We start from the raw sequence: 17,642 nt of genomic DNA, 5'->3' as shown, positions 1-17,642 counted from the left end.
CACTTTACCACTTTACCTTTGCCAACTTACTGACCCTTCTGACAGAAGTTCCTGATAACATCCTAATTGCCAGATGCCACAGACACTTAGGTTAAGTCTCTCTGAAGCTTAACTCCATTGAGTGCCTTCTTCCTGAAGCCCTCTCCTCCCTAGGTTTCCATAATACTTCATTTACATCCTTCCAGTTCCATGCCTTCCTCTCTGGTATCTCTTTCTCAGCCTTTTTTTTTTTTTTTTTTTTTTTTTTTTTTTTGCCAGCTCCTAGTTTTTTTAGCCACCATAATTGTTGGGTCCCCCCACCCCCACTCGGAGTTCTATAGTCAGCCCTCTTTTCCTGTCACCATATTTATTCACCCTAAGAAATAACATCTATCCCAGTGGCCTTAACCACCACTTGTGCCCCAATGAATTATAAACCTTTAATGCATAACACTTTTCAAGTTCTGACCTTTAAACAGTGTAAAATACACCTCAAAATGTGCATAACTGAAATATAACCTATCTCTGAAGGATTCTCATATTCTGAAAGCCTACCCCTTCTCCTGTATTCCATGTCTTCATGAATGGGACTGTAATGAACCCAATCAACCAAGCCAGAAACTTAAAAGCTCTCCTAGGGGCGCCTGGGTGGCTCAGTCGGTTAAGCGGCCGACTTCGGCTCAGGTCATGATCTCACGGTCTGTGGGTTCGAGCCCCTTGTCAGGCTCTGTGCTGAAAGCTCAGAGCCTGGAGCCTGTTTTGGATTCTGTGTCTCCCTCTCTCTGACCCTCCCCCGTTCATGCTCTGTCTCTCTCTGTCTCAAAAATAAATAAATGTTAAAAAAGCTGTCCTAGTCTACTTCTCCTATTACTTTTAACTAGGCACCAAATATCCTATTGATTTTATCTCCTAAATGTCTCTTAAGTCTGTTGTCTCCTCTCATCCCTATTTTTACAGCTCTAATTCAAGCCTCATCCCTCATCTTCTAGGGTAATCTGTCTTCCTTCAATTCATCTCCCACATTGTTCTCAAAGTGGTCTTTAAAATCTGGAAATACTATGTTACTCCCCTACTTAAACCATTCAATGGCTATCCTTATTTCAGAATAAAATTTACATTCCTTTGAATGAATACATATGATCTGGTCTCACCTAACATTTTAGTTTCATCTGCTTACTGTCTTTTCCCTAATCTCTCTCTTCTCTCCAGACACACAAGAATACTTAAGAGTTTCCTGACCACACCACACTCTCTTGTGCCTCCATGCCTTTGCATATGATATTGCTTTCACCTGGAATGCCTTTCTTCACCTTGTACAGCTAACAAACTCCTTTTTATTCTTCAAGATTCACTTTAGAGCTGCCCTTTAATTTCAGTGCAGAAATATTCCCATTTTCCTATTTCCCTCCACTAGATCATATATATGCTTTTATTACAGAAATGTTTATTCTGTATTGGAACTATTTATGTGTTTGGGTTTTCATTTTGTTTTATTTATTTCTTTACATATCTGTCAGTGAACCCTTTGAGGGTAAAGCTTGTATGTTATCTTTTTATTCACAGTACCTGGTATACTGAATAAATCATTAGCAAGTATAATTGATTGAATAATGTTGGTTGAATAATGAATCAATACATTGATTGAATATTGATTCAATATTTTAGAGACATTTAAGGTGTGGACCAAAGTCTGGGCATTGCTTAAAAGTCATTCTTCATATTGTCTTGGGCCTGGAAACCCATACTTTTCTTTTCTAAAACAGAAAAAAAGAAGAGCTATTTTACTGGGGAGAAGAGTGACTTATTTCTTCCTTAGGTGACCTTTTGGAAGATTTTACAAAGCAAACTTACTTTTAGGAAGCAGCAATGATACCCATGTGTCCAGAGCTCAGGGAGAATTTTAGAGTCTGAATATTGTATTGATTCCTCAAGACTGTGCTGTCAATAACTAATATTAGGGGAAAGGAAGCTGTCTGAGCAATAGTATTTTGTCAGGCTAATGGGACTTTAACCTTAAGAAAGGGGTGCATGATGTAAAGGAAGAAACCACAAATGTATCTGACAGCCTACTGTGTATTGGAAAATCACTGAATGATGCACACACAATAGTGAATACTTCTGGTTTTCCAATCTTGGCACCTGAAGCTCCATGGTTCAGGGAGGCCCTGATGGGACTGCTGTAGAGGAAAGGAGGAAGAGAGGGGTGTAAGTTGAGAGCCTAGCAGGCAGGACTCCAGTTTGCTCTACCTGGATTTTTAATCAGAGCAGTTCTGCTTTTAACAGGTTGGGCTACCACATAAGATTTTGTTTGAAGAAAGAGTTCTGCTAAAAATTAAAAAATTGAAAACTGTTTGTATAGGTCACACACACCAATGTTATTTGAACATAATGTTTTCAACTATACTAACTCCAGCTGGCTTAAGGGAAAACTTCTTTGACTTAACTCATACTTTTCTTTTTTCTGTCAAGCTGGAGGAGCTCACGGAAGCTGAAGATGCTCTCTCTGAAGCCAATGCATTGAACAACCACAATGCTGAAGTATGGGCATATTTGGCTCTGGTCAGCCTAAAAGTGAGTGTTTATTAGCCTTACACAGTGCCCTTTTAGGGCAATGAGGTGAGGAACTAAGTAAAGCAAGAGATAGGTAGGTGGCCACTAATGCATGATAGTTGAGATTTAGTGAGTTTCTGATTTGGTTATTATACTTATGAGAAAGGAGAGGCCAAGTCTGAGAAGCTGCTACTTGGAATGTGCTTAAAAATCATATACTCAGGGGCGCCTGGATGGCGCAGTTGGTTAAGCGTCCGACTTCAGCCAGGTCAGGATCTCGCAGTCCGTGAGTTCGAGCCCCGCGTCAGGCTCAGGGCTGATGGCTCAGAGCCTGGAGCCTGTTTCGGATTCTGTGTCTCCCTCTCTCTCTGCCCCTCCCCTGTTCATGCTCTGTCTCTCTCTGTCCCAAAAATAAATAAACGTTGAAAAAAAATTAAAAAAAAAATCATATACTCAGGTGTGTTTGTATGGAAACTGAGAGCAAGTCACTTGGGCTTGTTGGTCATAGGTGAGCAGGAGTGGGGTGGGCCAGGACTGATTGTCATCCAGTGTTATGGGTTGGGTGGTCTCTCTGTGTTACTTTTAAGCTGCTCTGCAGTCCCTGGGCAGGGTGTACTAACCAGCCCAGCTCTGTGCATCCCTTTCCTCAAGATGAAGGATATAGTGATCAGAGTCTGGCCTAGGGTTGGGATTAGGAATGCTGAATGGGGAGCTGTGTGAGGGCAGTGACTGATGGTACAGTGGGATGGCAGATGATACTAGGGGGTGGTGGCCATTCTCCTGCTGCCATCCTTGATGCCTCTTGGCCTGCCTGAGCTCTCAAGCCTGGGACATTGGTATGGATTCCTTGTATAGTCATGCAAACCATGAATCTATAAAAAAATTCCTACATATCCTCTCTCATCTCCCCCTTTGTTAGTTGTGTATGACCCAGAAAGGCTATATAAGAATCTACTGATAAAAATAAAGGCTGATGAGGATGCCTGGGTGGCTTAGTTGGTTAAGTGTCCACCTCTTGATTTCTGCTCAGGTCATGATCTCATGGTTTGTGAGACGGAGCCCCATGTTGGGCTCTGCACTGACAGCAAAGAGCCTGCTTAGGATTCTCTCTCTCTCTCTCTCTCTCTCTCTCTGCCCCTACCCTGCTCACTCTCTCTCTCCAAATAAATAAATAAATAAATAAGTAAATAAATAAACAAACAAACAAACATTTTAAAAAATAAAGGCTAATGATAAAGGTGCAAACACAAATGCATTACCAAAAAACATAAATAGGTTATTCAACAGAAATCTCTGACACACTAGAGCAATTTTTCCCAGAGAGTCCATTGTCTGGTAACTACAAAGCATCTTCTTTGCAGTTGTCTCTGATTTTTTTTCTCTGAGATAAGAATTTGGGATAGTCTAGGGGCGCCTGGGTGGCGCAGTCGGTTAAGCGTCCGACTTCAGCCAGGTCACGATCTCACGGTCCGAGAGTTCGAGCCCCGCATCAGGCTCTGGGCTGATGGCCTGGAGCCTGTTTCCGATTCTGTGTCTCCCTCTCTCTCTGCCCCTCCCCCGTTCATGCTCTGTCTCTCTCTGTCCCAAAAATAAATAAACGTTGGAAAAAAAAAATTAAAAAAAAAAAAAAAAAGAATTTGGGATAGTCTAGACATTTACCTGATACTAATCAGTAAATATATGTTATTTATATTTAAAAGGTGTTTAGTTATATTTAACGACTTCACTCCTGAGTTTGCTTTTCATCAAAGTAGTTTGCTTTTCAAAAGAATAAATACATTTGGGGCGCCTGGGTGGCTCAATCAGTTAAGTGGCCGATTTTGGCTCAGGTCATCATCTTTTTTTTTTTTTCAACGTTTATTTATTTTTGGGACAGAGAGAGACAGAGCATGAACGGGGGAGGGGCAGAGAGAGAGGGAGACACAGAATCGGAAACAGGCTCCAGGCTCCGAGCCATCAGCCCAGAGCCTGACGCGGGGCTCGAACTCCCGGACCGCGAGATCGTGAGCTGGCTGAAGTCGGACGTTTAACCGACTGCGCCACCCAGGCGCCCCGTCTCAGGTCATCATCTTGTGGTTCGTGACTTCAAGCCCCACATTGGGCTCTGTGCTGACAGCTCAGAGCCTGGAGCCTGCTTCAGATTCTGTGTCTCCCTGTCTCTCTTCTCCTTCCCTGCTTGCACTCTGTCTCTCTCTCTCTAAAAAATAAACATTAAAAATTTTTTTAAATAAATAAATACATTTTTAAAATGGGAGTGCTCGTGTATCAGAATGTAAACAAGGCCAAAGGTCAGTGAAGGAGATGCTCTACTAGACTTTCTGAAACATGCCTTCCTGTTAAACTTCTGGCTGAAGGTGCTTATCCTTGACATATATGGGAGATTAGGAAGGGCGTATTATGGGAGTTGTGATAGCTACTTTACCTATAGAAAATAACTCTCCTATAATTAAGTAATTTGCTCAGCAGTCTAAGATCAAATGGGGAATAATAAGAATGGCGCTTTGTTTTCCAATGGCCAATATGACCTCAAACTGACAGGCAGTATTGTGATTATAAGAGAAATAAACAAAATTAAAATTACTGGTTTTTCTTCTTGGAATAAATGTCTTGAATGTCAATATGGGAGATACCTGAGTTCTTCCCCAACTCTGCCACAACTAACCATGGGAACCTGGGCAAGTCACTTAAAGTTGCTGGACTTCGGGGCACCTGGGTGGCTCAGTCAGTTAAGTGACCAACTTCGGCTCAGGTCATGATCTTGCAGCTCATGAGTTCAAGCCCCATGTCAGGCTCTGTGCTGACAGCTCAGAGCTTGGAGCCTGCTTGGGATTCTGTGTCTCCTTCTCTCTCTTCCCCTACCCTGCTTGTGCTCTTTCTCTCTCTCTCTCTCTCTCTCTCTCTCTCTCTCTCTCTCTCTCAAAAAATAAACATTAAACAAATTTAAATTAAAAAAAAAGTTGCTGGACCTCAATTTCTTCATCTTTAAATTAAAAGGGCCAAAATGGAAAATTTTAATACACATCTTGTAGAAACTGCTAGGTCAAATAGGAAAAAAATTGAGGATATGTAAGATTTGAATTAAAAAAAAAAAGGTTGACCTCAAACACCAATATAGAACTCTGTGCTAAATAATTAGAGAATACATATTCTTTGCAAGTACAGATGAGTTGTTCTTAAAAGTTGACCATATGCTAGACCACAAAGAGAGATTCAACAAATGCATATAGATCACACTACTAGTGAAATTATATGTAAACAATTAAAACTTATGCCAGAAGACATAGATACATTTAAACTTAAATTCATACATGTAATTAATTCATAGGTCTAAGAGAAAATCACATGACAATTTCTTGTGGTGGGTAGAGTTCTAAAGATGACCCTCCCCACAAGATTATTCCATCAAATACTAATATAGGTACTGCTGTCAAGGGATTTTGCAGATATGCTTTCTTTGCTGCTGCCTTTCTAGCTCCTTTAGGTGGAAGGTTAGGTTGTATATTTGGGACCTTTCTTGCTTCTTGAAATAGTCCTGAATTGCGACGTATTTTCCTCTTAAGACTGCTTTTGCTGCATCCCAAAGGGTTTGGACTTCTGTGTTCTCATTTTCATTTGTTTACATATATTTTTTAATTTATTTTTTAATTTCCTGGTTGATGCATTTGTTCTTTAGTATGATGTTCTTTAACCTCCGTGTATTTGGGGGCTTTCCAGATTTTTTCTTGTGGTTGATTACAAGTTTCATAGTGTTGTGATCTGAAAATATTCATGGTATGATCTCAATCTTTTATACTTGTTGAGGGCTGTTTTGTGATCCAGTATGTGATCTATTTTGGAGAATGTTCCATGTGCACTCGAGAAGAATGTGTATGCTGCTGCTTTTGAATAAAATGTTCTGAATACATCTGTTAAGTCCACCTGGTCCAGTGTGTCAGTCAGAGCCTTTCTTTCCTTATTGATTTTCTGCTTAAATTATCTGTCCATTGCTCTGAGCATTAAAGTCCCCTACAATTATGGTATTATTATCTATACATTTGTTTATGCTTGTGATTAATTGATTTACATATTTGGATACTTCCACATTGGGGACATGAACATTTACAATTGTTAGCTCTTCTTGATGGGTAGAGCCTTAATTATTATATAATTCCCTTCTGCATCTCTTGTTACAGTCTTTATTTTAAAATCTAGTTTGTCGGATATAAGTATGGCTACTCTGCCTTTCTTTTGACATCCATTAGCATGATAGATGGTTCTCCATCCCCTCACTTTCAATGTGCAGGTGTCCTCAGGTCTAAAATGAGTCTCTTGTAGACATCATATAGATGGATCTAGCTTTTTTTATCCATTCTGATATCCTATTGTTGCAGACTTTGAGTCTGGTGTTCTCTCTTGTCCAGCAAGAGGATGGATGTAGAATTTTATACAAGAGAGGCTAATGTCCAGGAGGAAATGAGAGCCCTGAATAAGGGTCCTTTCTCCATATTTATTAGGATCAGAAGGCTTACATACGTGATGGACATGCAGAAAGAGACAATAAAACAGTAATCATTAACTCGTGTGTGAGAGAAAGGGGGTTAGAAGGTATGTGGTGTTAGGGGTTAGGATCAAGACAAATCAAAATCCTGGTGCCGAGCAGATGGCTGTTTACTGCAGGCAACAAGCACCGTGTCTATGTATCTTAACTTTTCTAGGGGCTAAGACAGATAGAGCATGCTATCTCAGGGTTAACAAGGCATTTTTCTTGCTAATTAGCTCTGGGTGCTTTCACCCTGCTTCAGGGGCTTTCAGCCTCTACCTGTTCTCACTTTCATCCTGTGGAAGCAACTTTCTGCTTGATGCTTTGTTCTACACTGAGCATTTTCACCCTGAGGCGGCTTTTCATCCTAAGCCTTGTTAACTCCTTGGTGAAAGCTCAGAGAATTCTTAAATTTATTCCCCACACCCTATGTCTTTTGATTGGGCACTTACTCCATGTACATTCAGAGGGATTAATGAAAGATATGGATTTAGTGCCAGTGTGTTATCTGTTGGTTTCATGTTTGTAGTGATGTCTCTGGTCCTTTGTAGTCTTTGCTACTTTCCACTCAGAGTACCCCTTAGAATCTCTTGCAGGGCTGGTTTATGGTCATGAGCTCATTTAGGTTTTTTTTGTTTTTTTTTTTTTTGTTTTTTTGTTTTTTTGTTTTTTTGTCTGGGAAAGTCTTTATCTCTTCTATTCTGAAGACAGCCTTGCTGGAAAAGGATTCTTGGCTGCATAGTATACCTATTCAGCACATTGAATATTTCCTGCCACTCGCTTCTGGCCTGCCAAGTTTCAGTGGACAGGCCTGCTACTACCCTTATGTGTCTACCCGTGTAGGTTAAGGCCCATTTGTCCCTAGCTGCTTTCAGAATTCTCTCCGTATCTTTGTATTTTGCCAGTTTCACTATGATATGTCATGGTGTTGACCTATTTTTGTTGATTTTGAAGGGAGTTCTCTGTGCCTTTTGGAGTTGGATGCCTGTTTCTTGTGCACATAAACCTTCTTCCCTTTCCTCTTGCTCCTCTTCTTCCGGAACTCCTATGATACGGATATTATTTCATTTCATGGAATCACTTAGCTCTCTAATTCTCCCCTCATGATCTAGTAATTTCCTTTCCCTCTTATTTTCAGCTTCATCATTTTCCATAATTTTATCTTCTATTTCACCTATTTTCTCCTCTGCTTCTTCCATCCTCGCCATCACTGTGTCTAGCTTATATTGCATCTGATTTATAGCATTTCTTAATTCAGTGTGACTATTTCTTAGGTCTCTGATCTCTACAGCACTAGATTGCTGTCTTCTATACTTTTTTCAAGCCCAGATATTAGTCTTATGACTGTTATTCTAAATTCTTGTTCAGATATATTGTTTATATCTGTTTTGAGCAATTCTCTGGCTGTCATTTCTTTCTGCATTTTCTTTTGAGGAGAATTCTTCTGTTTCATCATTTTGGTAGGCTTTTGTCTTTTACATGTTTTAGTAGCTTCTTATGTGTTCTGCATGTGCAAGTACTACTGTATTAAAAAGGGCTCAAACACTGTCCAGGGACTGGAATTTTAGGAAGTGTTTTTGGAGTGTGTTGTGTGCACTCTGTTGTTGCATTTTGGTTGCTCTATCCCACTTGTCAGTCCTCTGCAAAGCTCCTCCTTGATTTTAGTGGTGGAGTGTTTGGACCTTCTACCAGGTGTGCTTTGATTTGTTCATTGAAACAATGGTTTGTCAGGTTTAAAGGTCTCCTTAGTGAAGTTCTAGTTGAAGAGACTCAAGATGAGGCCTGACTGGAGATTTGGGGCAAAGGAAAGTGCTAGAAGAGAAATTCAGGACAAAACCATAAGGAAACCTTCTGGTTTCCAACCCCCAAGGGATTTTGCAGATATGTACAGAGATTATCCAGTTGGACCTGTACCATTCAGGTGAATCTTTTAAAAGCAGGGAGTTATTTTCTGGCTGGGGACAAATAGGGAAGTCAGAGGAATTCAAAGCACAATAAATATTCAATGCACAATTGCTGGCTTGAAAATAGAGAGGGACCACATATCAAGGAATGTGGATGGTCTCTAGAAGCTAAAATGCCAACTGCTCACAGCCAGCAAGGAAATGGGGACCTCCATCCTACAAGTACAAAGAACTGAATTCTGCCAATAACCTGTATGTGCTTGGAAATAGACTCCAGATAAGAATCAGATCCTCTGATGGATCTGGGCAAAGTAAATTGAAAACCATCTGGAATCCAGGATTCATCATTCTAGATTTCATTAAGAACATTAGTGATTCATGTGAAGAAGTCAAAATATCAACATTTACAGGAATTTGGAAGTTGACCACGGGCCTCATGGATGATTTTGAGGGGTTCAAGTCTACTTTGGAGGAAGTAAATGCAGATATGGTAGAAATAGCAAGAGAACTAGAATTAGAAGTGGCACCTGAAGATGCGATTGCATTGTTGTAATCTCGTGAAAAAAACTTTCACAAATGAGGAGTTGCTCCTTATAAATGAGCAAAGGAAATGATTTCTTAAGATGGAAACTTCCTGGTGTAGATGTTGTGAAAGTGGTTGACAGAAGGTTTAGAATATTACATAAAGTTAGCTGATAAAGCAGTGGCAGGGTTTGAGAGGATTGATTCCAGTGTTGGAAGAAGTTGTACTGTGGGTAAAATGCTGTCAAACAGAATTGCATACTACAGAGAAATCATTCATGGAAAGAAGAGTCAATTGATGTGGCAAACTTCATCATTGTCTTAAAGAAATTGCCACAGCTACCCCTACCTTCATTAACCTTCACTTGATCCATTAGAACCCTTCAACATCAAGGCACGACACCTACCAGCAAAAAGATTACAACTCCCTGAAAGCTCAGATGATGGTTAACATTTTTTAGCAATAAAGTATTTTTTATATGTTTCTTAATTTTTTGTTTTTGAGACAAAAAGAGTGCACAGGGGAGGGACAGAGAGAGAAGAAGAGAGAAAGAATCCCAACCAGGCTCAGCACTGTCAGCATACAGCCTGATGCAGGGCTCAAGCTCATGAACTGTGAGATTTGGCCTGAGCCAAAATTAAGGGTCAGACGGCTTAACTGACTGAGCCACCCAGGCACCCCAGCAATAAAATATTTTTTAATTAAGATATGTACATTGTTTTTAAAAACATGATGCTATTATTTCTCACTTAATAAACTACAGTATAGTGTAAGCATAACTTGTATATGTACTAGGGGACATCGCTTTATTGTGATATTCACTTTATTTCACTTGTCTGGAACAAAACCTGCAATATCTTTGAGATATCCTTGTGTACTGGAAGTTCCACCATGCCAATAACACACATACTCATAAAAGAAATTGGGGGAAAAGGATTAAAAGGGAATCTACAAACTGAAAGATGAATAAAAAGTTTCACTACTGAAAGAGTAGACAAAAAACAAAGAATGGTGGTTATTGTTGGGGGAAGGAGTTGGGAACAGAGTGGATAGGGTCAGGGTGGAAGCAAGACCTTTTACTATATATCTTATTATATCCTTTTGATTTTTACTTATGTATATGTATTATCTGTTCAATAAAGATTAACACAAAGAAGTAGATTTGCAAAGTTGCTGGAAAAAATATTAATATAAAAATCAATATCATCAAAATCAAAGATCATTAGCAACAATCAATTTGAAAGTCTAACTTTAAAAATCTCACTCAAGATCTTATGGATGAAAGTGTAAAACTTTACTGAAGGACATAAAAGAAGATCTAATAAGGATACTATCTATGTTCATGGACAGGAGGTTTTAAGAACACAAAGTTGAAAATATTCCCACATGTCTAATTTTAATGCAGTTCCAATAAAAATAACAACAGGTGGGTTTTTTTTAGGAACTTGATTAAGTAACCCTAAAATTCACTTGCCCAATAAAGGCCAAAAAATCATAGTGACAATATCGACAGGATAATAAGAGGTGAAGACTTTTGTACCAAATATTAAGACTTATTGTGAAGCTCTGATAATTAAAACTGAGTGATATTAGGGTAGGAATAGGTAAGTGGAACATAACTGCTAGACAGAAGTAGACCCACATATATGTGGAAACTTAGGTTTTAATTAGATGGTTTAAAAATTTTTTTTTAACGTTTATTTATTTTTGAGACAGAGAGAGACAGAGTATGAACGGGGGAGGGGCAGAGAGAGAGGGAGACACAGAATCGGAAGCAGGCTCCAGGCTCTGAGCCATCAGCCCAGAGCCCCACGCGGGGCTCAAACTCACGGACCGCGAGATCGTGACCTGAGCTGAAGTCGGACGCTTAACCGACTGAGCCACCGAGACGCCCCAATTAGATGGTTTTTAAAAATAATGGGGTTTCCTAGGAATTTTCCCTGAAACTCTTCCTCCAACAACTAAAAACTACACAAGCACAAGATGTTTATTACAGTATTATTGCAATTGCAAAATATTGGAAACAACATACATAGGAGAATATTTGAATAAACTATGGTATATCCACATAATGGAGTACTAAGCTACTGAAAAAAATAATGGAGAAGATCTCTATGAACTCATGTGGAGTGATTTCCATGATATGTTGTTTAGTGAAAAAACTAAAGTGCAAGATTTTATACCATCTTTTGTATAAAAAGGAGGGAAAAAGAAGAATTCATTCACAGGTTGGCTCATTTGTGCAAAAAAAGCACAGGAAGGAAAAACCAGATTAATGAGAGTGGGTCCTTTAGGACATGGGCAGACATAGAGTAGAAGGGAGGCAATGAGTGGGTGACACTCTGATTATACTTTTTGTACATATCTGACTTTTGGAACCATGTTAATGTTTCATTTTTTTTTAAGAAATTCAACAAGAAACAGGGAGATTGTATAATTCATATCATAACAATAAAAACAAAACTACTTCCCATGAATAACAGCACTGAAGGTGGGAAAAAGAAAACTAACTCAAGATACTTTGGGGGACACCTGGGTGGCCCAGTCAGTTAAGCGTCTGACGTTGGCTCGGGTCATGATCTCACAGTTCATGGGTTCGAGCCCCACGTCGGGCTCTGTGCTGACAGCTCAGAGCCTGGAACCTGCTTCGGATTTGGTGTCTCCCTCTCTCTCTACCCCTCCCCTGCTCATGCTCTGTCTCTCTATCTCACAAAAATAAATTAAAATATTTTTGAAAAATTTTAAAAGATACTTTTGAAAAAGTATTTGAAATATATACTCTCAGACTAAAAAGGAAAAAAAAATCCTCTATACAAATATTGGACTCAGGTTAGTAAGCTTTTTGGGAGTGATAGAAATCATCTAAAACTGGATTGTGGTGGTGATGGTTGCACAATTGAACCTTAAAATTAGTGAATTTTATGGTATGTAAATTATACTTCAATAAAGCCAATTTTAAAGATTGTATAGCCCCCCAAAATGAGGAACAAATGGACTATTCAATAAATACAGATGAAGCAACTGGCTATCCATGTGAAGAAAATTAGTTCCTTACCTCACACCAAACATGCATGTGGATGCATACATACTTCCAGCTGGTTTAAAGGCCTAAATCTTAAAACTTTGGATTGCTTAGGAGAAAATATAGAGAATACCTCTATAGCCTCGGGGTGTGCAAATTTTCTTATGACTGTAAATGCACTAGCCAAAAATAAAATACCAAAAATAAAATTAGCAACCTTTTTTTTAAAGTTTATTTATTTTGAAAGAGACAAAGACAGCACAGGTAGGGGAGGGGCAGGGAGAGAGGGAGAGAAAGAATTCCAAGCAGGCTCTGCACACTAGCGCAGAGCCTGACGCAGGGCACGAACTCATGAAACGGGGAGATCACGTCCTGAGCTGAAACCAAGAGTCAGTCCTTAACCGACTGAGCTCCCCCGGCACCCCTAAATTAACAATTTTAAAATAGAAACTCATGCATAACAAAAGACACAAAAATAAAGCTTAAGGACTTTATTTTTTCCAACTTTTTTTTATTTTTATTTTTGGGACAGAGAGAGACAGAGCATGAATGGGGGAGGGGCAGAGAGAGAGGGAGACACAGAATCGGAAACAGGCTCCAGGCTCCCAGCCATCAGCCCAGAGCCCGAGGCGGGGCTCGAACTCATGGACCACGAGATCGTGACCTGGCTGAAGTCGGACGCTTAACCGACTGGGCCACCCAGGCGCCCCAAAGCTTAAGGACTTTAATACTTGCAGAATTTATAACTCATTACAGTTTATGTAATTATATAATATAGCTATTATATAAATATGTAATATGCCCTACAATAAGAAAAAAACATACAAACAATCTGATTGAAAAATGGTCACAGGATAGGAATATACAATTTGCTGAAGTGGAAATTGTAAAAGTCAATAAATTTATGATAAGAAGTTTGCCTCACTTGTAATCATGAAAATGCAATTTAAAATGACATTGTGACAGAAATTCACACCCATTAAACAGGGGAAAATTAGTCTGATATCAACATTGATAAGGATTTTCAGAATTGTTGATATAAATTGATAACTACTTTGAAGTGCAATATGGCATTATTTACCCAAATTCTTACCTATAACTTAGCAATTTTATATCTAGATATTCCTAAGAAAAATACCAGAAGACATGTACAAGGATGTTTATTACAGCATTTTCCATAATAGCAAACAAACAAAAAATGTCACTCTTTTCAAAATTGTTTTGGCTGTTCTGGATCCTCACATCATTTGGATCCCAGCAGAAATGAAACAAAGGTAATAGTGACAGGAAAGAACAATGTGTTAGAAAATGCCCCTGGAATTCAGTGAACTTCAGGTGGGGATGTCTTTGAAGTGTATATCTTATAGGAAAGTCCTTTATTTTTATTTTTTTATTTTTTTAACGTTTATTTATTTTTGAGACAGAGAGAGACAGAGCATGAACGGGGGAGGGGCAGAGAGAGAGGGAGACACAGAATCGGAAGCAGGCTCCAGGCTCTGAGCCATCAGCCCAGAGCCCCACGCGGGGCTCGAACTCACGGACTGCGAGATCGTGACCTGAACTGAAGTTGGACGCTCAACCGACTGAGCCACCCAGGCGCCCCTATTTTTATTTTTTTAATAATTAAAAAAATTTTTAACGTTTATGTATATTTGAGAGACAGAGAGAGACAGAGCATGAGCAGGGGAGGGGCAGAGAAAGAGTGAGACACCAAATCCGAAGCAGGCTCCAGGCTCTGAGCTGTCAGCACAGAGCCTGATGTGGGGCTTGAACCCACGAACCATGAGATCATGACCTGAGCTGAAGTCAGGTGTTCAACCGACCAAGCCACCCAGACACCCTAGGAAAGTCTCTTAAATAGTGAAAGTTTTGTGAACTAGTAAAAATTTATCATGAACTGGCACTGATCAGGAATTTGGACTAGATATTTTCTAAGTTTCCTTCTAGCCTGAACATTCTGTAGTTTTCATATTTATTTAATACTAGGTATTATGCATGTATTTCATATTTATGTATTTCCCAAGTGACATTGTATACTCTAATTTGTTATGCACAAACTTGTTAAGTATAATAGTGAATTCATATTATTATCATTTAATACCTAGATGTGCTTCATGCAAAAAATAACTGGGAGGAATAGTTAGGTGTCCTCATCTCATATCCAGATATACATGGAAGCAATTCCAGTATTTGCTTTTTTCTAATGCATAGAGACAGGATAAAGTGCAATAGTTAAAACCTTAGGACTCTGGAGCCAAACTGCATTGTTTTAAAACCTGGATCCTCCACTTACTAGCTTCGTAACCCTGGGCACTTATTTATCCTCTCTATGCCTAGGTATTTCTATCTGTGAACATGGAATTATAAATAATAGCAGTTTTTTTCCTAGAATTACTTTGAGGACTAGGAATGAAAGTGTGTAAAGCACTTAAAACAATATAGACAATTAGAACAGTATAAATCACAAAGTAAGCATTATGTAAGTTTTAGCTATTGTTAACAGAATGGCTTCAATCCTGAGAGAAACAAATGACTCATGGTGTTTTCAGGGGGAAAAAAATGAGAGGCCAAGTTATTTTTAAGATTTTTAGGGGCGCCTGGGTGGCGCAGTCGGTTAAGCGTCCGACCTCAGCCAGGTCACGATCTCGCGGTCCGTGAGTTCGAGCCCCGTGTCAGGCTCTGGGCTGATGGCTCAGAGACTGGAGCCTGTTTCTGATTCTGTGTCTCCCTCTCTCTCTGTCCCTCCCCCGTTCATGCTTTGTCTCTCTCTGTCCCAAAAATAAAATAAACGTTGAAAAAAAATTAAAAAAAAAAGATTTTTAAAATGAAGAAGGAATATTCACATATCTCGTGTGTGTGTGTGTGCGTGCGCGCATACATGTGTGTATACATTTGCAACACATATACAAGGATATCTGCTTTTTGATATCACCTTTCATTTTTGTTCCCCCTTTGAATCCAGAGGGTAATCCTATGTTTTGGTAGAAATGTTTATGGCACTGTACTTTCTTACCGTAATGTTTATGATATGTCATCATCACCAGCTGCTGCTCTCTTTTTCAGGCTGGACGGGAACTGGAAGCTGAGCAGGCCTACAAGTACACAATGAAGGTATGATGCAGGTGCCTCTGCTGCTTGTACTGAGGTTGGAAAACTGGGAGGAAGATGCTGCCTTAATTCAAGACTTTACAACATTTCATGATGTGAATATTTTTCTAGAGGCTCTTCTTACTATCTTTGCCATTTGCTGCTGGGTTTGGAATAACCCATATATTGGAATAACCCATATATTACTATGGGGGACCTTTTTTCTACCTCTTTATAGAATTTGGTTTAATGGAAAGACAGATGGCCTGGGAGTCAGGAGACCTGAGTTATGGTCCTAGTTTTGCCACTAACTTTACTGTGTTAACCTCTCTGGGCTTCATCTTCCTCGTGTGTAGACTGAAGGTGTTGGTCTAGTCCACAGATCAGCACACTTTCTGTAAAGGGCAAGATTATTTATATTTTAGGCTTTGTGGGCCAAACTGTCTCTATTGCATCTACTACTCTTCCCTTGTAGTGCAAAAGGAGCCATAGGCAATACATTAACAAATGAGCATGGTTGTGTTTCAGATAAAAGTTTTACTTACAAAAACAGGCAGCCAGCCAGATTTGGCTCATGAGCAGTAGTTGGCCAACCTCCATTGTATTCTATTAATTATGAATTACAGACAATTTGACTTGAAAGATAGTGGCTTAAAAAAATTGGGAGTTTTATTTTTCTTATCTAATGAAAAGCCCAGGGCTGGGATCCCAGCTCCACAATGTCATCAAAGACCTAAACTCCATCTCTTTGCTTCAGTCACAGCATGCAGTTCCCATCCTTCATTGTTGCAAGGCAGCCACTGTAGCTCAGGCCACCACATACATGTTTCAGGCACAATAAAGAACAAAAGGGAGGAAAGAACAAAGAAAACATGCTAGCTATTTCACCTCCATTATGAAGCAATGACTTTATGGGGATAAAAGATATAGCATAGGGAATATGGTCAATGGTATTGTAATAGTGTGTGGGACAGATGGTAGCTATACTTATTAGCTATACTTACTAGTGTAATGTATAGACTTGTAGAATCACTGTGTTCTACACCTGAAACTAATGTAACATTGTACGTCAACTACACTCAGATTAAAAAAATAAAGATGTTTCACAAGTACATAGAATTTGATGGTAAAGAAAATCATTTCCAGAGAAAAGTATCTACTTTTGGGGGGGGGGGGGGCGGAAAAGCAGCAGTGACTTTAGCTGACATTTCATTAGCCACAATTCGTCGTAAGACTACCCCTAGATCTAAGGGAAGAAGGGAATGGAGATTTTTAGCTAGCTGCATTCCTGCCCTGAAAAGAAGTGAAGATTTTGTTAGTAAGAAAGAATAGTGGGTATTTAGTGGCCACTAGACATCTCTACTACACATCTAGAGTCTAAAATTAAATCTAGTATCTTTGATTCCTGTCACTTGCCAAATTGGAATATTATAGTCAAGATAGATTGGGTGATGATGTGAACTCTTTTAAAAGTAAACTTTATTAAAGTTATTTTACAAAAAAATACACAAATTGCAAATGTTTATACTACTTGAATTTTCATAAAGTGAATGTGTCCATGTAAGCACAATGTTCTGAGGTCTTTTAATGGAGCTACCATGAAATAGGGAATATGGGAAGAGCCAATTTCATGCCAAGGAACTATATTCTTTAACTGTGGCCCTGTAAATGATGGGTTTCCACAAAGATATATCAGGTATGACATGTCTCCTCCCCTTCCATCTTCTTATGCAGCTGAAATTGAAAGATGAGACTCTACTTGCAGAGATCCACATGGTACAGGAGGCAGTTGGCTTTGGAAATCCATCTTTCTGACATCCAGCTGAAGACTATTCTGTATGGGACTCTGAGCTTCTTTCCTTCCCAGAGAAATTAAACCCTGGATATTTCATCACATGAGGCCTGGGAATGGACAACACCATGAACAGAAACTTGTTCATTTATTTCCATGGGCTATCTTACTGGATAGCCCTTCCTGGGAATGTTTTACAAATGACTACTGTAAACTAGATGACAATAAAAAATGGAAGAGATTAAAAATTCATCAGTGTGGTTCTG

General features: G+C 39.3%; 1 protein-coding gene across 3 annotated transcripts in view; it reads left to right on the top strand.

Moving 5' to 3' along the window:
* CFAP70 (cilia and flagella associated protein 70) overlaps positions 1–17,628 on the top strand; it is a 100,556-nt gene extending 82,928 nt beyond the window's left edge. For all 3 annotated transcript variants that reach the window (XM_043598030.1, XM_043598029.1, XM_043598028.1), the window contains 3 exons: positions 2,449–2,550; positions 15,561–15,608; positions 17,319–17,628. In XM_043598030.1, coding sequence (XP_043453965.1) covers positions 2,449–2,550; positions 15,561–15,608; positions 17,319–17,399 — 231 coding nt within the window. In that variant the 3' untranslated portion in view covers positions 17,400–17,628. The remainder of the gene's footprint in view (positions 1–2,448; positions 2,551–15,560; positions 15,609–17,318) is intronic.
* Positions 17,629–17,642: the final 14 nt, after the last annotated feature.

Source organism: Prionailurus bengalensis, chromosome D2 (genome assembly GCF_016509475.1).
Source record: "Prionailurus bengalensis isolate Pbe53 chromosome D2, Fcat_Pben_1.1_paternal_pri, whole genome shotgun sequence".
Classification (NCBI taxonomy): Eukaryota; Metazoa; Chordata; class Mammalia; order Carnivora; family Felidae; genus Prionailurus; species Prionailurus bengalensis.
Note: the sequence above shows the minus strand (reverse complement) of the source record. Positions and strands in the feature narration are given on the sequence as shown.